Source organism: Pleurodeles waltl, chromosome 5 (genome assembly GCF_031143425.1).
Source record: "Pleurodeles waltl isolate 20211129_DDA chromosome 5, aPleWal1.hap1.20221129, whole genome shotgun sequence".
Lineage (NCBI taxonomy): Eukaryota > Metazoa > Chordata > Amphibia > Caudata > Salamandridae > Pleurodeles > Pleurodeles waltl.
Window position 1 is genome coordinate 964285086 of NC_090444.1, and position 21455 is coordinate 964306540.

Below are 21455 nucleotides of genomic sequence, written 5' to 3' on the forward strand. Positions count from 1 at the left end.
ATGCCTAATAAACAGATGAATTGTTCGTGTTAGGCACACTTTTACCAAAAAATGAGATACCCCTGTGCAATCATAATTCCTTGCACCAAAATAGTTTGAAATAAATACAAAACGAGTTCATGGTGAGCCCACCCTCCCATCAGCACCTAGCTTAACACAGCAAAAAAGCGGATTCCAGAAATGGGCCGAAAGTGTAGCATTACAACACAGGGAGGAAGACAGAAAACTGAGAATAAAACTTATGGCTGATCAGTGGAAATAAATCCTGATTTCCTTTAGCACAGTCAGATTCATGACAGGGCTAGTACGGGAGTCAATAACACAAAGGTGTAATCCCATGAACAGGGAGTGCAATACTTCCTAAACTAGCCCCCCAAGGTGAAATACTCAAAGAAGAACCTGCAAAGCCCAAAGCACACAAGTAACCTCAATAAGAGGTCATATAATAGTATCTCAACTTCCAGCCAGGGCTGCCATTCCGGCTACTATACTAGCTTGTAGATAGACAATATTACAATTATTAATATCATCAAGAACGCCTCCTAGAACAATCTTCAATACCTCAAGTGAAACACTTAGTTTAGTTTGTATAAATATGTTTTAACTTTAAATAAGGCACTGTTTAGAAACACCATCATCACTGCCAGATTTGACAAAGGCAAGGGTATGAATTAAAAGAACCACGATTTACATAATTAAATGTGTTACAGTTATTTATATATAGTTTGCAATAACGATTCAACACGATACAAGCATGCAATACCAAACAATGGCAAAAACAAGTGATTTAAAACGAATAAGGTGTGCCTGCCCTGCAACATTTATTGCTGGTGAAGTGCAACTCCACAGATGAGGCATGCCACCATGTATGGGCATGGTGTCTCCATCCGTTATAACGAAAACCACTTACCAGGTTTTCCTTTATACAACAGCTTACAATAAAAGAAGGTGGAGTAGGAAATTCGTTTCCACACTTCATTTGCCCTAGTACTTCGTTTTGGACCTAAGGTTTTGGAGGGTGCAAAGCATTCTACTTCCTTCCCTCAAATGTAACTTTTTCCTCCATACACTCAACAAAAGTAATGAATTGAATATTACCCTCTGCACATTTCATATATATGAAAGATGTGTGTGCACATAAAGTTTTCTGGGGAGTCTAAGTAAGAGTAAGATCATATCTGCATTTAACACTTTATCAAGCTCTCCACCATCTATCTACATTTTAGTAACATTATGTGCAACGTTTCAAACTGCTAATGCCAAAGAATCCTTTACATGTCGCAAACAACCATTGAGAAAGAAAAACAGGAACCAAAAAACAGGAACCTTGCCTACAGCTCCTGGATTATGGAAACTGGCTTGGCGATTCTCCCAAGGCCTAACCATGCCTGTAAGAGTAAAACATAGGTTCTGATTCCATTTGTATGGAAACAAACACAATCAACCTCCACCAAAACAATACAAGCACCTCTTACCTAGCAGGGTATAACTATGCAGGAAGGTTTTGTTGATCAGTTGAGATAATTTGGGATTATAAATGAAAAGGCTACAAAAAGCAAAACATTTAGGAACATCCACTTTAATACCCCATCACTATAAGGCTTCAGTGCCTCACCAACTCCTACGTACATTTGACGTTCTGCCTGGGACCGGGACAACAATGCCAGAAGATCATATTCCATAAAAATATTTAAAGATCTTTTAAATTTGAAAGTGGATTTTAAAGAACTTATATATCTATCACCACCTGCATAGCTGCTGCACAGACAAAAAACTAACTGTACCTACCACTGAAAAGGGGTGACTCTTAGCCTCTTCACGTATATTGGTGAATGGAGATTCTAGTATCAGAGCTTCTGGAGGTGTTTCTGAAAAAAAAGTAACAGTTATAATTGAGAAAACAGTACTTTCTTCTAAATGATCAAGTAAACTATGAAGGATAATGGTTTGAGATATTTGAGCAACGTGATGCAAAGAAACTACAGAAAGCTGATTTACAAACCAGGGTGGCCCCAGGGTGACTCAAAATAATATGTTGCTGGGAACAGAATGTCGACAGAAGAAAGAACAAATGGAACATTTTCTGAGGAAGGGTTTGTACAAGGGTGATTTCAAATTTTTGATCATAGTGCACAATATAGCCAGGCAGGAAAGCTAAGGCATTTAATATTAAACATTTTCTTTTCTTAACACGTTCACTGTGTTTTAGACTGGCTTTAATTAACCAGAAACAACTTAAAGTTGAAATAACTCCTTCTACTTGCATAACAGGACGCCCTCAGCTGCGGCACATCTTAAGGATACAGTGATCAGCTGTCAAAGCAATGCAGTCAAGGATAAGCAAAATGCCCCCCTTCCTTATGTAATGTGTTACTGAGACACCAAAGAAAGTGATGAAGTGAGAAGTGAAGGGGCTTTGCCCAGTTGGCCCAACACCAGGGCTGTCAATTTATCAAACTGATTATGTGTGACACTCCTACATGTGTAGTGTGGTTATGTGGGACATTGCCATGATCTAGGTGTGACACTTAATGTGACACTTTACTGAGGGCAGAAGTCGGATATAGTTAGTTTTTTTTTTTAAGAGATCCTTTTTTACAATATTGAACTTTCCCAAAATGATCTAGTATCTAAGGGCGCTACACCTCACTCTTGTTGCATTCAAATCTCCATTGGAATTTTTTGTTAATTTCCCTCTCTCTTAGGACAAACTCTTGCCTCTATTCTTTACCTGGAGCTCTCTCTCTACCACTACTAGTCATAGAGTCTCCAAGCCATCATGCACACTTCACTACATCTCCTACAGCTGTGTCATGTGTTATTTCCAATGTCATCTCCACCTGAAAGGTATTTTCCTTCATCTCCTCAAAAACTCTCTTGTACATGTTCATCAGATACTCTCAGCTCCCCAACCACATTGTGTACTCTTTCCCTCCTATTATTCTTCAGACACTCTCTTGCCTCACTTTAAGAAAGTACCTGTGATGGGTTGATTAATGTTATTTTTTCATTTCATCCTTGCTGGCCATCACTGGGTCTGCTTTGCTTCACAGTTTGTGTTTAGCGGTCATATGATTTCTATTAGACCTCTCAGTCTTATGGTGGTCTTCTCCAAACTTTTTGGCCTGTGTGCCTCACATTTTTGCTGTATCTTTTTGTTGGCCTTATGACTGTGATCACTTTACCACTGCTGACCAGTGCTAAAGTGCATGTGCTTCTCTCCTAAAACACGGTAACATTGTTGTATACACAACTGGCATATTTAACCTAGTGCCTGTAAATTAAATGCTACTAGTGGGCCTGCAACACTGATTGTGCCACCCACTTAAGTAGCCCTTTAAATATGTCTCAGTCCTGCAACTGCAGAGCCTCTGTGTGCAGTTTCAATGCCACTTCGACTTGGCATTTAAAAACCCTTGCAAAGCCTTAACCCCCCCCTTTTATACATATAAGTCACCCCTAAGGTAAGCCCTAGGTAACCCATAGGGCAGGGTGCTATGTAAGTAAAAGGCAGGACATGTATATTTAAGTTTTACATGTCCTGGTTATGAAAAACTCCCAAAGTCATTTATCACTACTGGGAGGCCTATTCCTCTCATAGGCCAGTATTTAGAATTGCTTAATATACTTTAAGCTGTAATCCCAGACCAGAAGGTAGTAGTTACATCATGTTTCATATCATTGACATGGTAATAATAAATCAGATTTAATTGGCAAAGTCGGATTTAACATTACTATTTTAGAAATGCCACTTTTAGAAAGTGGGTATTTCTCTGCTCTTACTGTTCTGTGTGCCTTGTCGTCTGTCTCCAATACAGTCTGGGGTATGTGGCTGCTACACTTTGTACATTCCCTCTAGACAGCCACAAACACAGGAAGGTTAGGTGTGTCTGAACACTCATCTGCTTTCTGATGGGCATTCCTGGGCAGGAAGGGTGGAGGGGAGTCTACACTTACACTTGAATATGGAAGTGCCTGTCCCCACACAAAGGGCTGATTACCCCTTACTAGCTGTATGGAGCCAGGGCTAGGAAGAAAGGATCTCTCTACACTTAAAACACTCTTCTTTGAAGTCACCCCCACTTTAAAGGCACATTTGGGTATAAAAACTGGGGGTCTGATCCAACCAATTCAGTACACTACTGGACCTGGGAAGACTTCTACTGGAGTAAAGACTGCTGTGCTGTACATAATGCCACTTTGTCTGAACTGACTGTTCTGAGGAACTGTTTCTCTACTTTCCTGAGCTGCCCTGCTGTCTGCTGATCTCTGCCCTGCTGAGGACAAGGACTGGACCCTCTCACTTGAACACAGAGTGACTGCAAGGACTTGCTGGCTCGCCTCCTGTTTTCTGACATTTCAGGGACACAATAGACTTATTGCAACTCACCTAGTGCTGCAGGTCTCTGCCACCTGTGAGTCCTTGCCTGAGGTTCCCACCCCCAGTCATGGGCCTTGGAAGTGGGTTCTTCAGATGTTTTCTACAAAAACTGATGCATTGTCACCATTACGCCGGTCGGAATGGCAGCATCACCCTTCGCCACTGAATCTGTTCGACGACAGTAAATCCACAGAATGTGCGGCCCAACAACACTATGCATGGCTCGATGACGATGCAATGCGTTAATCTCAACGGAGTTTGACACGGGACCCGACTGCAAGTCTTGCCGACAATGCTTCAACCCGGCTGAGCGGACCGAAACCGAAGCATCGCCTTCGCAGTTGGTCTTTGACGTCAACATTAGCTCCATCCAAGGTACTCTTTCAATGGGCTCGTCACGAGTCCTGTAGCAGGCCTGCCCTCCATCATGGTTGGTCTGAACTTGGATTTACCCCAGTGTAGCGTGACCTCAAGTACCCTTTTCACGCTATTCACTTCTAAGCACTAGTTTTGGTTTATGCTTAAAAAATTCATATCCCAACTTCTACTGATTGGATGTTTGTTATTTTGGTCTTTTTTTCCTCAGATAAATACTCTCTATTTTCTCAACCTGTGTGGAGTTTTTTTGTGGTGTTTTCAGAGAGCGAGAGAGAAAGAGAGAGAGTGTGTGTATATATATAAAGAGATATATACATATATGTACATATACATATATAGCTCAAATACTTTGCTTCTTTGGATAAGCCTGCCTGCTCTGGGCCAAGCTACCAGAGTGGGAGCACAGGTTATTTCTAAGTGTGTATCTAGTGTACCCTCACTAGAAACTGTGGTTCCTGCTTGTACAGGGTGCATACTCTGACAACCAGGAACCCCAGTTCTAACAATTTCCACCACCTCAGAAGAGGGTAGAGCACAGAGGATATTAGGTTGCTCTCTAGTCCTTCACAGATTTAAAGCGTTTTCTAGAAATCACAATTAATGGGTTTGCTAATGAAGATACTTTGTTGTGTTTTCAGTTTGATAAAAGAATCTAAGAGAATTTGGGTCACTTTGTATCCAGCAAACTGCGGTGCCGGTGGTTAGTTAAATGTCAAGGGAAGGCTTTGCATGAGAAGTGTGGGAACATGTCACAACAGAAAAAGCAGAAGGTGTGGGGCATCATTACACTGGACCAGGGCAGAAATAAAAAAATAAAAAAATTATGAAATCTAGAATTATTTTCTACTAATTAAAGCCATGTTCCCCAGTTTGTCAACACCTCACAACCAATTACCAAAATTACCAATACACTTAGTCAATGAAATGCCTCATGTTGTGTTATAGCACCATACATATGACATCTTGGTAGTGATTTAGGCAGCCGTCCAAATGGACCAGGGTAAAGCCATCATGATAAATGAAGAGTGCTAGACATACAAGGAGAGGGGGAGGGGAGTTAGCTAACGAGCGGGAGCAGGGTGAGACCTAGCAAGCAGGAGACAAAAAGCCAAATAGAAAGCAAGAGAGGGTGAGCTAACAAGAGAGCTTGAGAATAATGAGTGAGAACTAAACCTAGGCCAAAATGTCCAGACCAGACCCTCGCTGCACTGTGATAGAAGTTAGATGCAAACACGCCTTCTCCAGTGTGTGTGTGTGTGGTGGGTTCTCCCCTCCAAACAATGGTCAAAGCCGTGCATGTAACACCAACATTTGTAATGTATATTCGTTTAAAACCCTAGATTTAATAAGATTTAAAGGGTTACTTATGAATTATGTCATTACTTCATGGTATGTACTCATAAAGAAATGGCGTGTCACAAGAAATAACAAACATTGACAAAGCAACTGGTGTGACCGTGGCTACTGGGTGTGATGGTGACATTAGTTCTAATTATTTATTGTAAGCATGTATCATAAAATTAAAAGAAAAAAATAACACATGCTTCTACCTAAAGATGATGGTCATCAATGTATATTTTAAAAACTAACCAACACATATAGTTTTTCATAGAAACGCACAAATCCTTCGTAGCAGGGAGGTGTACTTTACAGAAATCCTACTTAATGAACATCACAGGAAAATATGATTCTTACTGGAGCAAAGAAAAGGTTCAATTGGCTCCGAATTACGGTAACATGTAGAACTAGTTTAAACACATAAGGGCTTGAAAATAAAATAAAAAAGAGGGGATGGAACCTCCCACAATGGTATTTACGACTGTAAAGTAAGTACAAGTAACTTTATGACTTTATTTTATGTTCCACTCAGTAAGAAAACAGATCTGCTACTGGGGCAGAGACCTCTGCCAGGAGATGGAGACCCAGCATGTGGACATTTAATAAAGTTGCATTTTTAATATATGGATATGATTTTTAATGTATAATAGGCAGGCAAATTCATTTATGATATTTAATATTAACCTGGAAAGAATCAAATTAAATTTTACAGCATATTAACTCCTCAAATTAAATGTGCTTTTAATAATACAAGGAATATTTTATTATTATTTTTAAACAATAACTTAAAAATACTTAACATCGCCAACAGTTTTATTTTTATACAATATTTAACAAACTAGGTTAAACATTAAGAATATTTCATTAAAATAATATAAAAAATTTGAGGTGGATTTTAAAGTCTATTACTAGATGTAACAATTGTAATGCTTATACATCATTTTAATTATCCTAAAATATAGTTACCTTTATAAATGTTGAACCAATCTACCGTATTTTCCGGCGTATAAGACGACTGGGCGTATAAGACGACCCCCTACTTTTCCTGTTAAAATATAGGGTTTGGACTATACTCGCCGTATAAGACTACCCCTCTTCCAACGCACACCAAATAAAAATTAAAAAACATCAGATTTGATTTTAATATGGTAATTTTAATTCAAATGCTTATGACATGCAGGTACGTAGTAGGAAAACTCACTTATAAACATAAGGCTGTTTGTCATCAAACATGTAAACATAAAACAGTGCAAGTGGATTAAACTTTTCCTAATTCACTCTAAAGCTGAAAGGAAGGATAAGACAATAAACCCATGGAAACTGCCATGCTGTTTTTTTTCTAAGCTGTCAACCAAACTGGAACTGATGATGATAGGAGGAAGATAAACAAACAGAGAGAGAGAGCAAGTGCCGGGCAAGATCCTAGGGAGTCAGCAACGCCCATCATAACTCCAAGCTTTTTTTTACAGGACTTGCTGGCTTGACAGTTTCTCTTTAAAAGCCTTCAAAATCCTCCTGTTCGTCATCTGATATCATAAGTAAATCAATTACATCTTGTGGTACATTTGTAAGGCAGTCATCCTATGGATCTAATTCCGTATCAGATGGTGTGGTCTCATATTTGGCTTTCTCTTCATCTTGCCACAAGTAGTCGTCCTCCATACCATCTAATGAATTTGATATGCCACACTTCTTGAAAGACTTGATTACTGTTTCTGCATCAATATCATTCCAGGCTTTTATGACAAACTTGCACAAAACATCCAACTGTGGAGCACGCATGTTTCCTCCTTTTGTGAATGACTTTTCGCCGCTAACCATCCACTCATTCCACTGTTCTCGAATGCGATCTTTAAATGGCTTGTTTAGGCACACATCCAGTGGCTGTACCAACGATGTCAATCCTGCAGGAATCACTGCCACATCTGTGTTTATTCTTGCCAGCCTTTGCTTGGTGCTGGGAGTTAAATGAGCCCTGAACATATCCCACACCAGTAGACTACGTTTTTGAATAAGTCCACCTGGTCGCCTGCTCCATACATTATCAAGCCATAGCTTTACCCCTTCTTCATCCATCCAGCCTTTTTCATGTACATGTACAAAACAACCAACAGGAAACTTGAGTTTCGGCATTGTTTTTTTTTTAAAAATAATCATTGGTCTCAGTTTGGCACCATCAGCTGTGCATGCTAGTACCACTGTAAAACTGGACTTCTCATGTCCTGTTGTTTTAATTAAAATTGTTTTTTCACCTTTTGGATGGACAGTTCTATTTCCAACCATATCAAAATTCATTGGAGTTTCATCCATATTTCCGATACTACTTAACGCATAGCCATGTTTATTGCGCTGTTGTATTACATATCGATGGAAACTATTTACTTTGGCTTCAAGATCTGCAGGTAATTTTTGTGCAATTTTCGTCTTTTGCCTCAGTACCAGATTATGCCTTTCAAAGAATCTAGTACACCAGGATACAGTGGCCTTAAATCTGTTGCTGTGATCTGGGTTAGATTTGGCCCACTGAAGGGCAAACAAACGTATTTGATTTCGTGTCACTATATAACCACTTTGGCGATGCTCATTCACCATGTCTGCTACATGTTTTTCGAGTTCTGGCCAATGTGGGGTGCCTCTTCTTAATGCACACTTACCCCTTGGCATACTCCTTGATGCTTTTTCATTTGCTTTCCAGTCCCGAACCATCTTTTCTGTTACTCCATATTGTCTTGCAGCAGCACAGTTATTATGTTCCATGGCAAAGTTTACAACTTTAAGTTTGAAACCGGCTTCATATTTCTTTCTTCTTGCTGGTGGAGCCAGGATGGGGTCTTGTCTGTTAGCCATTTGTATACTGTACTGTATGTACTGGTGATGTACTGTATGAACTGGTACAGATACTGGTACTGGTACTGGTGCTGTGCTGTACTGTACTGTATTCACCACCACATGTATCTGCTCACCAGATAGACTGCCTTCCTTCAGAATCAGCAAGTATACAACAACCAGCCAATCACAGAGAATGAATTTACATTTAAGATTGTTGAAACTGCAGTACAACCAAAGTTAAATGCGGTCAAAATATATATTTTTTTACAATATTGTCATATCCCAATCCAAAATGGCTGTTACTATATGGTAATTCCCTAATATGTGCCATGCGCGAGAAGAAAGAAACAGAAAACAGAAAACAAATCTTGTTTCTATGGGACCGTAATATCGCGATTTGAATAGCCTGGGGCACGCGCAGGAACACGCGCCTGCCCAGACAACTGCCATGGAGGATTTCGGCATACAGTAAGACCGATCAGCTCCGTGTCCACAAGTACGGTAACTGAATCTTTGTGGGACGCGGAGTCCATCGTACGCTTGGAATTCATTTCCAAATGCAGCGTACAGTGGCTCAGCTACAGGGTACCTGTCCCTGAATTTCAGCACGCCGTATACCGGCGTATAAGACGACACCCGACTTTTGAGGAGATTTTCAGGGGTTAAAAAGTCGTCTTATGCGCCGGAAAATACAGTAATTAATTTAACATTATTTACTATAAGGTGTTAGCTCAATTCCCCGTCTAAGTTGGTTTCTCTGGGACTGTGCGCTGCAGTACCAGTTGTTGGCCATGTGTGGGGCTCAACTTATTCCAAGGCTGGGATTCTGTACATTTACACTTGTTGTGACAGCTTTAGGGTTTTAATAATTTAAAAGTATTTTGTGAATTGCAATTGTCTTGTGTGTTTTGAATTAGCATGTCCCCCCAAAGGCGTTCCTTAAATTTTGTTAAACCTTTCCTATGTGTTAGTACTTCCAATTTTCCATTCATTCATTCATCTTTAGGTTATGGAGAAAAATGGGGGCTACTAGGCAGTATCCATAGTGGACAGTGTTGTTTACCACCGATGTTTCAGGTTATAAAACTATTTCATTCTATTTGCATGATGGAAGTATTTATTTTGTAAACGTGTCTCTCTAAAAGGGCCAATACAAAGCATTCAGTGCTTACCCCAGGATGTGGATAAGGTGTTATAACTCACTACAGTATGAGACCGTACTCAGACTCTATAAGCCCAATATCTGGCTGAGTGATATATTTTAAAAGGATCTGATTTAGAGGAAGGGACAATAGGATTAAACTTAAAAATGCTTTTTGTGACTTACAATACCGTACTCCCTAATAAATGTCTGCATCACTGTAGGTTACACCAACAGTTCCTTGAAAATATACAGAAGAAAACTTCTTATTGTTGTGCAATGTATATCTTGCACAACAAACGAAATAACAGACATGAAAATCTAATTTGAAACTTGATAAATGTTTTGTAAACTTAACCCAGCATTTTCTTGCTGGGAGGATTCCTATTTGCTAAGGTATGAGCTTGAGCAGACTGACATTTGTCAACCTCTTTTTTATTTTCTGATTTTGTCAATTGCGTATTCTTCTGTCAGTGGAGAAATCTGTATTCTGTGCATGTTTTTGAAATTTAGAGCACTCCGCGTAAAAAATGTGACCAAGGAGGTTTATAACGCAACACATTTACAACTGCACTGTTTAGCAATTGCATTTATATAGCTGTAGGAAGCTGGCCTGGTGTGTGGTGGGTACCTATGGTACTTATACCGTATACCAGGTCCAGGTATCCCCTCTTAGTGAAGGGTAGGCAGTGTATAGAAGCCAGTCTCTCAAGAGGTAGCTGTGGATGAGCAGCCAAGGCTTATCTAGGAGGCATGTAATACCAATGTAGTCACACAGCACTGACACACATGAAAAAAACACTCAGTTGTACAAAAATAAAGGTACTTTATTTTTGGAACAAATCACCACAAAATACTAGAAAGGTAACCCACCCTTAGGAGGTAAGTAATAAACTAAATATATACACTAGTAAACAGACACAGGCACAGGAAGGGTCTAGAAAAAAGTGTGAATAACAATAACCAATAGTGACCCTAGAGGGTGCACAAACCATATACTAAAAAAATGGAATGCAAACAAGATACCCCCACCTAGATAAGTAAAATGTTTAGAGGGGAGCTGGGAGTATTAGAAAACCACAGAGGTAAGTAACAGAACCCCCCAGAGACCTGGAACACATGAGTAAATCACTGGATTTTCCCCAAACCACCCAAAAGGAGCAAAAGAAGAAAAAGAAGACACCCAGACAAGACTCCAAGAAAACCAGTGGTGGATTCCAGAAGAAAGAAGACCTGTAGAGAAAGGGGACCAAATTCAAGAGTCACAGTGGAGTCCAGGAGTAGTAGCAGCTACTATCCACCCAGCTGTGGATGCAGGAGTTGGACAACGGTGATGAAGAACAGGTCAGCACTGCAGCCTCGAGCCGGAGAAGAGTTCATGATGGATGCAGATAGAGTCCCACGCTGGAAGGAAGACTGCAGACGGGCGTCGGTGGAGGAATTCCACCCACAAGCCTTGGCAAATCAAAACTTGCGGTTAGTGGAAAAGGGGTGCTGCCAGGGGTCAGCAAGGCCCAGGAGGACTCAACCTAGGAGTGGGCGCCACAGGGGACCTTCAGCGCCGCAGAGAGTCCACAGGAGCAGAGGCAGCACCCACAGGAAGGGGACACAGGAGTCGCAGAAGAAGCCCACACAGCACTACAAAAGAGGATCCCACGCCGCAGGAGAACCACACAGGCAGCTGTGCTTTGCAGGATGTAGTGCTGGGAGCTGGAGCTACATGTAGCCTGAAGATCCCTTGGAGGAGATGCAAAAAAGCCTTGGCAGCTGCAAGAGACGTGGTGTATGGGGGTACTGTCCTGCATGAGAAAGCAAAGGTTTACCTCCACCAAAGTTGGACAGGTGGCAGAGAGGACCAAGAGGATTACTCAGGACCACCACCCGAGATGCAGGATCCACGCAGCTCAAGATGAGGGGAGATCCACGCAGCCGGTCGCTTGTTGTAGGTGCCTGCGGTTGCAGGAAAGTGCTTCCTTTACTCCAAGGGTGAGTGCTTCTTCTTCTTGTGCAGGCTGAAGATTTGCAGTCTTCTGAGGATGCACGGCCGGGGAAATGTTGCAAAGCTGGCAGGAGATGTGGAAAGAAAGTTGCTGAAGAGTCTTCATAGTTGTAGCAGTGTTTGTCGGTTCCTGGGGGGTCCAGTGGCCACAAGTCGAAGCAGAGGTTGCAGAGGAGTCCTGTTGGAATCTTGCAAGCCGAATCTGAGGACCTACCCAAAAGAGAGACCCTAAATAGCCTTGAAAGGGGGACTGGTCACCTAACCAGGTAAGCACCTATCAGGAAGGGGCTCTGACGTCACCTGCCTGGCCTGGCCACTCAGATGCTCCCAGAGCTCCCTGCCAACCTTGGAAACAAGATGGCAGAACCCAGGGACCCTCTGGAGGAGCTCTGAGCACCACCCCTGGGGTGGTGATGGAGAGGGGAGTGGTCACTCGCAGGAACCACGGCCAAACTCCAGAAGAGGCTGCAACGCATCCTGAATGCCTATGCATCCCTCACCCTGGACATCCCCCACCACTGCCACATCAAAGGCCGTCTGAGAGACCTGCACTGGCTCCCAGTCAACAAGAGAATCACCTTTAAACTCCTCTCCCACGCTCACAAAGCACTGCACAACACCGGACCAGAATACCTCAACAGACGGCTTTCCTTCTACACCCCGACCCGGCATCTCCGCACTGCCGATGTCGCCCTTGCAACTGTCCCACACGTTCGGCAGCAGATCATTCTTGCACCTCGTCGCCAAGACGTGGAACACTCTTCCCACCCACCCGCGTCCGACCAAAGACCTCCTTACCTTTAGGAAACTTCTCAAGACCTGGCTGTTCGAGCAGTAGCAGCACCTCCCCCCCTAAACTCCCCACCTCAGCACCTTGAGACTCTCATGGGTGAGTAGTGCGCTTTACAAATTCCTGACTGATTGATTTCCATTTTCCAGTTTTGTGCCAGAGCAGGGACTGGGGGTACCTGAACCGGTGTGGATGGTTTATGCATGGAGGGCACCAAATGTGCCCATCAAAGAAAACCAGTGGCTTGGGGAGGCCACCCATCCCAAGCCAGTCACACCTATTTCCAAAGGGAGAAGGTGTTACTTCCTTCTCCTAAAGGAAATCCTTTGTTCTGCCTTCCTGGGCTTGATCAGATCAAGCAGAAGGAGGACAGAAACCGGTCTGAGGGGTGGCAGCAGCTGGGTTGCATGGGATCATACTTCCAATACTTGCAACAGTATTGGGGTATGATTCTGACATGTTTGATACCAAACATGCCCAGGTTCGGAGTTACCATTATGTAGCTGGACATAGGTAGCGACCTATGTCCAGTACACGTGTAAAATGGCGTCCCCGCACTCACAAAGTCCAGGAAAATGGATCTGGAGTTTGTGGGGGCACCTCTGCTAGTGCAGGGGTGCCCTCACACACAGAGGTGCCCTCACACACAGATGCCTGCACCCTGCCCTCTAGGCTGAGAGGACCTACCATAGGGATGACTTACATTGACCTATTGTAGTGACCAAAACAGGTGTATGCACCCGTTTCCAGCAGACTGCAATGGCAGGCCTGCAGAACCCTTTGTGTGGGCTCCCTATGGGTGGCAGAATAAATGCTTCAGCCCATAGGGATCCCCTGGAACCCCAAAGCCCTGGGTACCTAGCTAACACATACCAGTGACTTACATGGGGGGGACCAGTAGGCCAATTGTGGGGAAAAAAAAGTTACTAGCAACCAAATTTAGAGGAGAGAGTATAGTCACTGGGGTCCTGCTTAACAGGATCCCAGTGAACACAGTCAAACACACTGACAAACAGGCAAAAAGTGGGGGTAACCAACATAGGACAAGGCTACTTTTCTACAACAGTGCTTGCTACCAATGATGAGGCGTTGAAGTGCTTTACAGGGAGTAGCATGCTACCCAGGAACCCAGGACTAGTGGCTAATCCAGTGGTTATTAAATATTGTTTTTGATTTAGGATTACTCATGTGCTCTAAGGCAACCATTGCAAGCATTTTGCATTTTGTTAAAATTATACGGTTATCTTGAAAGTTGATATTTTAAATGCTTCAGGATATAATATTCCCTTGGAACGTATTTTTATAGCGCTGTGCGATATACAGTACACTCCTTTTAAAAAAAATGGAAGCAATGCCTGACAAAATGTTTAGTCGGACAGGATGAAACTGGTACGAATAAGTAACTTTGAAGTTTGGGTAGGGTTTCTAGATGTTATGGAGCCACCATGATTTCAACTACTATGCTATTAATTACCAGATGGATAAATTGTGGGAATTGTAGTCCAGAAAATAATGGATTATAAAAGAAGGGCGGAAGGGCGGAATGATGACTCCTCGGGTAAATTAGACGAAGCAAGGTTCTCTTGGCTATAAGAAAAGTCCTGGACTCGCATGAAGGTGGGGAGCACAGAAGGGCAACTAGAGACATAACGATTCGTTCATATGCAGTAACATTCCGACTTTGCTTACCTCTCACGATGGCACGTGCAAAGTGTGCGTGTGGATAAGATCTGGGCCATGACCTCATTAGGGCTCGCCCAACTAGTACTCGTCCTTCTCTGGAAGCCAGTGGAACCGTGAGAGGGGCGTTGGGTGGGAACCCCTGCTCAAAATGCTGCCCTTCTTTGTCCTAGCAAGTAGAATCTGGGCTTTTGAAAGACTGTGTTGTGTCCAGGTTACCAACCTTAAGAGCGCTTCCACATGTGTACACCAGTAGGCGGCATCCCTTCTCTGTCTTTAAAAACATACATGGCAACTGCTCATGTCAGCAACTCCCATTCTTGCCCTCCGGACATCATTTTACTCATCTGAACATCACTTCTGCCTTGCGCGTGCAGCCATACCAATTAATGGCCCTTGTATGATTGCCTCTTTCTTGGTGTTCACGCATAAATACGCGCATTTAGCCCTGCTCTGCGTGCACATCAAGCCTTCTGGGAAGGCCTTGTGCTGGTGACGGATACAGAGTGCAGGTATCCAGCGATGACTGTCTATGAGAACGTATATGTAATAATACACGTGCTGTGCAGATTTGGTGACACAAAATGCGTGGCTTAAAGTAGTAGTCCGCCTCACAAGCTGCCAGACCTGGGATAAATATTAAAAGATCAAGAAAGCAAACGGGAACAAAACAGCTCTTGGGTTTGTGGAACATGACAGAAGGTTCTTGAAGGCAGAAAAAGGTGAAGTCAAATGCACTGTTCCAGAGGGAAGCGGTTTCGTTATAAAGCTACGAGGAGCGGCTCCCAGTTCTGCCACCAGGTGGTGTGGTACTCACACATGGAGAACGGGAGCGAGTCGGAACGTAGGAGTAATATAATTACATTCTCAATATTGCTCATGTTGCATGCGTAAAGCATAATTTTTTCATTTTTAACGAGAAGAAAATAATTTACCGATTATGCTCTTACCTCTCTCACAAAGACGTCTCACTAAGTTCGTTGCAACGCTAGAAGAAAACAAAGCAGGTGCATTACACTTTGCTTACACGGTGATGGTACACAGCTACAGTGAAAACAAAAAACAAAGGCTGAAGGAAATTTCCCTTGGTGAGGCTGGGATGTGACCCTGGGCCTAATTTATATTTTGGCGGACGAGGTTAACTCCATAAGAGGGACTCCGTCGACCTGCCAGGGGCATGATTTAGAGTTTGGTGAAAGGAAGGCGTTACTCCATCACAACGGTGACAGATATCCTGTTCACCGAAATATAAACCCCAAAGAATATAATTCGATTTATATTCGGATGACGGGAGATCCGTCACTGTTGTGACAGAGTAACCCCCCCACCAAACTCTAAATCAGGCCCAGATTCTCCACCTGCCCAGTTTGGAAATGTCTGCTAGGCCAGCGGGCATTTCCAGCATTGGTAGGAACAGCCGTCACTCCAAGATCTAAACTTTTATGGTTCTTTGAAAAATAGTTCTGTATTTTGCACGTGGTAGTTTGTGCTTCCCTTGAGTAGTGTGGAAGTGGAACTGAATATGCTGATACCGACTTATCCTCCCCTCCCCTGTAAAACTGGGGCTACTTTCGGAGTGTTTTGACCGTGCACAGAAGCTCGTGCAAGAGAACGACTATTTTTCTTGTTCAAAAATCATGTTTTGGCCATGGCTTACTTCCTTTGGATACCAAACGTTGAACAATATCTGCCTCTATTTACTTCTGTGCATGGTATTTATTTAGAATAAATGTTTTATTCTTCCATTTAGTTTGTGATGGGGTCGCCTTCAACTATTTTTAATATTGCTCTACACATAGGTTCACTCTATACGAGTGGCAGCTGCATCCACATATTACTTTGAGGAACCTTGTACACTAAAAAGTTAATTACTGTGATACTATGAATGGGAATAGGAACTGTCAGCAATTGTACTCTGTAGCTGCTCGATTATTTCTGAAAAACTAGTGGACCGCTCTGGTCCTAAACGACAGGGTCATGCCAGATTTTCATGCTGTCACAAAAAAAATACTTTCACGTTTTGACATTAAAGGACGTTTATAGGAATTGTTATATAGTTTGGGGTAATACTGAAAACGTGGGACAGTCTTAGACATAGTACCATGGAGGTGTAATGGTGGGGGGGGGGGGTTCCTCCCCTGGGGCACTATGGTATTACAGAAGGGACTGCAAATGTTTGTGCGGCCCCTTCTATAATACTGATTGTGCTGGCTCACTTATAGCAACAGCTCTATCTTCAGAGGGTGTTCCTTCATTTGCATGGGGGCCTGGCCCCATGCAAATGAGGAAATCACACCATATCATGGGTGCAGAGCCAAATGTCCTTAGGAGGCGCAGTGAAAGTATGCCACAAAAAGTGACGCACTGCCAGTGCACCTTTGTAAGCCAGGAGGTGGGACGGGGTTCCCATGACTCCCCCTTAGAGATCCCCCGAAGGCGGGTGCAGTCACTCTCTGCTACAGATTTTCTCAGTCTTCTTTAAAGTGCTGGCAGCATGCCGGCGGCGTCGTGAAACACGGAGTGATTTGTAAATAGCTGCTCTGTATTTCACTGAAAGTGCAGCATCCCCTCACCCCCCAGAACGGGCTCGATGCTGCCTTGAGAGCAGCACCTCCATCGTTCAAAGGTGCACCAAGGTTTAAACAACGGTAGTGAACCCTATTTGTAATATGGACCCAAGTGTGGATTTGTCCCTTTGCCTTTGCCTGGAAAAGCAATACACTTCTGGCTGCAGTTACAGAAGGCCTGCAAATTGTACGGTCGGGCTTTATTAAATCACATTAATTGTTAAGCTAATTTTTGTATTATAGATAAAAATCATTTCACAGGAAACTTTTAATACGTGATATTCACCTTCGAAAATGTAAGCAGATGCATCTACATAAACCAAACGTAGGTCAAGCAACCTATGTATGGAAGCTGTTCAGATCTTAACCGACACATGCTCCATCTCTTTTGCGCTCTTTCCTTACCCTGTGCCCAGTGAGTGTCCCCAAACATACACAGGGTTGTCTCCACTGCGTGCCTTTATCCAGTCGAAAACGTGGAGGGCATCATAGGTCATACCTCTTTCTGATGGGGTACCTAGTGAGTCTCCCCAGCCTGGAACAAAGACAAATTCAATTGGAGTTTAACATGCAAGGTACTCGGGGAAACAAACTGACAAGCAGGTAAACACACAGATGAAGAAACTGCAAATATGGATTGGTCCTACTGTGGTGAAATCAAGCGCTGTGAAACTCCAGTGCGCCAGGGAGGGCTGAGGGCGGCCGAGATGGAATGCTGCTCCCTGCCATCTGAGCTGCAGTGGCTCCGGAATGGCCCACTAACAGACACAGTAGACTACAACTGTTAGACGGATGTCACGGAGACAAGTGTCTTATATAACCAGTTTCTTGCCGTGATGCGGGTTCTGCTACATAGTTTCTCTAAAGCCAGTGCTTTGGTGCCTTGATATTCAGATTTATCATGAATAAGTCACCATTAGGGAACCTGGAACCCTAATAGGATTGATAGCAGATATACAACAAAGAAACACCTTCATAAGGGGGGCAGTTATGCACTTTTAAAGAAGTTAAGACACAGTGAAGGAAAGCGCATGCTAGACTTACTAGGGCCATGCACACTACAAGGGACAGGTGTCTGGGTAGGCTGGTGGTACCTAGAACCCTAATGTAAATACTAGAATTTACTCAGGGATGTCTCCCGCTTAAGCATGGTCTGGGGCAATCTGTCCAAGGCAGGAGTTACAGGGCAGGGCAAAATGAAACAGTGACTGGGGTACTCCACTTATAGATGATTAACGGAACAGACTGATGGCGTAAGTCTAGGAAGCAAAAGCTGTATTACTCATTTCAAATATTTTCATAGAATATACCTTACACCTGAATAGAATATACCTTACACCCGAGTACTCCACTGTGTATGTCAATTGCCCTAAATTGTAAATCGGACAAGACTGAATTCTCCACATAACCTGGTTGTGCATCACTGTAGAAAAAAAATTGGGAAAAAGGGCATCACTGAACCACAAAGACCAGTAGTTAATAGAGTTAAATTGGAGCTTAAACATTGTATACTGGGTCTTCACCATGCCAGAAGAGGGAAAAACATGTAGTTCTGACTGATGACAATGGGGCTAATTTTGGTAATGCGCGTACCACAATCTCCTAGTAACAGGATAGGAGCTAAGTGTTCCAATCATGGCATAAAGGCACAGATTAGTAAATGCTAGTGGATAAGCTTTGCTTAACTCTGGTCTGAAACAACTCCAAACTAGGGCCAACCCCTATTACGTTAAAAGGACAACATCAACTGCAGACTGGAGTGAGGTGATAGCCTGGAGGCCGATTCTAGGTGGATATGAGCTGACTGCATCAAGTAGGGTGGGCAGGTCCACCAGGTAGAGATTAAAATCACAGGAGCTAGGACAAAGCCTTGCTTAAGGCCTCTCTGTGTATGAATCGTGGCTATTATGCACTGGTTCATTCCAAGCTGTATGATCCAGTCGTTTGGGGCCCACAAGAACTGGTTTGCAGAGGACTTCAACAGGACTAAGGGGGTTATTACAACTTTGGAGGAGGTGTTAATCCGTCCCAAAAGTGACGGATATACCACCAGCCGTATTACGAGTTCCATAGGATATAATGGACTCGTAATACGGCTGGTGGTATATCCGTCACTTTACCGTCACTTTTGAGACGGATTAACACCTCCTCCAAAGTTGTAATAAACCCCTAAGTGTTTACAACAGAGAACATGCCTTAATGGTTAACATGAATAAAACTAGAGTGGAAGTGTTCAGAAGAAGGGGAAAGTCCTTTAAAGCTTAGCATTTAAATGGACAGAAGAAAGAAAATGACTTTTCTTAGTATTACCTTGACACCATTTATAATGATAAGGGTGGACTTAATGAAAATCTACCCTTTGCAAAAAAAAAAAAGTAATACAAAAATAACACTGCTGCCTCCTTTGTATAGAATAACACTGATTTACCACAATCTACCACGTTCAACAAGAAAGCCGATTTGCACTGTAAATGAAAGCAAAATGTTACCGGCCTACAACTGGGAACGTGGGAATTGTTCTGGAACAGTTGAAGTGAAACTCAATTAAATTCATATCTGTTAAGTGCACAGTTACCACAACAGGGCAGCCTGAAACTAGTCCAAAGGTGGAAGTACTATCCCAGATAAACTGCTTAGAAAAGGGAAAGGGAAAGAATCCTATAGAAAAAAAAGGAATTTTCAAAGCATAATGTTCCCTTCTCTGCTTTCTCTTTCTTCTAATCCAAACACCACCGCGCGAGCACAGATTCACCTTGAATTTCATTTCCCCAGACAAACCCTGTATCAGGGAGCCACGTTTCAGGAATGCTGCTTTGTGATAATAAGTTCAGATCAATGCCCACCTATGGGCTTAGGCTGAATTAAAATATAGGCCCTGACCGACCTGAACTCATGCAATAAATGTTTTTAAAGGGCACTAGAAAACCTGGATGCGGTTGCCTTGTGGGGGTTAGTCGGTGCTTATTAGTAACTTTCAAGTAGTTTTTGCCTTTGAGCGCTTAATTGTAATGTTTTAACCGTGATTTATGAGATCTGTGCAACAAGAAACTGTGACTATGCGAAACATTTTATTTGCCTGGAGACGCACCCAGTATATCTGTATTCGGCCGGACAGATAGGAATTTGGGGCCATATGTACGAACACATTTTCCCATAGACACAGAATGGGTAAAACCCTTTGCTACATCTGGCCCTTGGTTCTTTCGCCTACAGCTATGTGGCACCTAGCGATGAGAGGTCAGAGGAAGCACAGGTTCTGTAACTTTCCAAACAGTCTTTTCGCCATATTGTATGCAATGGCAAAGGGTTGGTGGTCTAGAAATGAAGCATTATTTAAAGGACGTTGGCTTTGCTACGGTGTATGTCCTTGCAAAGAGGCTGTACTGCTTTGTCTGTTGGGGGAAGAAATGTAGATAACTGCATTGGTGGGAAGATTTATGAACATCACGTTACAGAGGGTAGGGAAAGAAAGGGCATCTGCATAATCTCAATTCACACTAACCACGTTGTTTGAACCCAGCCCGTGATGAGTTATAGTTAACTGGAGTAGCAACAAGGCCTACTCATTTTGTGAGAGAGCAAGTAGCAAAAGATGGATCAGCTGCTCAGTATCAAGCACTATTTGTAGGAGGCTGGCCTGGTTTGTAGTGGGTACCTTGGGTACTTACACCTTTTACCAGGTCAGTTATCCCTTATTAGTGAAATGTAGTAGTGCTCTAGCAGCTTAGGCTGATAGAGGTAGCTGTAGCAGAGCAGTTTAGGCTGGACTAGGAGACATGCAAAGCTCATGCAGTACCACTTATAGTTACACAGTACTTATACACACGAAAAAAGGCAATACTCAGTGTTACCAAAAATAAAGGTAGTTTATTTGGGTGACACAGTACCAAAAATATCTTAGAGGCAATACTCCTTCTGGAGGTAAGTATTATACACAATATATACACTGGATACCAAAATTAGAAAAGTAATTAGTCATAGAACAGTGCAAACAAAAGAAAATGCTATAGAATGCAATGGGAGAAAATAGGTCTAGGGGCAACACAAACCATATACTAAGAAAGTGGAATGCAAATCACAAATTCCCCCCTAGACAAGTGTAGTGTGTGCAGAATCCCTGAGAGATTAAGAATACAGTAAAGGTAAGTAAATTACCCCACCCCAGAGCCCAGAAAAGCAGGAGTAAAGTACTGCAAATTTCCTTAGGACACACTACACCTCGTGATTGGGATATTGTAGTAACCAACCAAGTCTGCAAACAACAACTGCTGGATTCCTGGACCTGAAGACCTGCAAAAGAAGGGGACCAAGTCTAGAAGTCAAAAGAAGTTCCAGGAAGGACAGGAGCCCCT

The 21455-nt window shown here is 42.8% G+C and overlaps 1 protein-coding gene across 5 annotated transcripts in view; it reads right to left on the reverse strand.

Annotated features, from left to right (window-relative positions):
* Positions 1-21455, reverse strand: part of ABHD12 (abhydrolase domain containing 12, lysophospholipase) — a 497414-nt gene that overhangs the window by 97524 nt on the left and 378435 nt on the right. For all 5 annotated transcript variants that reach the window (XM_069235085.1, XM_069235086.1, XM_069235087.1 and 2 more), the window contains 3 exons: positions 17509-17638; positions 15487-15524; positions 1789-1868 (listed from right to left, as the gene is read on the reverse strand). In XM_069235085.1, the coding sequence (XP_069091186.1) occupies positions 1789-1868; positions 15487-15524; positions 17509-17638 (248 nt within the window). The remainder of the gene's footprint in view (positions 1-1788; positions 1869-15486; positions 15525-17508; positions 17639-21455) is intronic.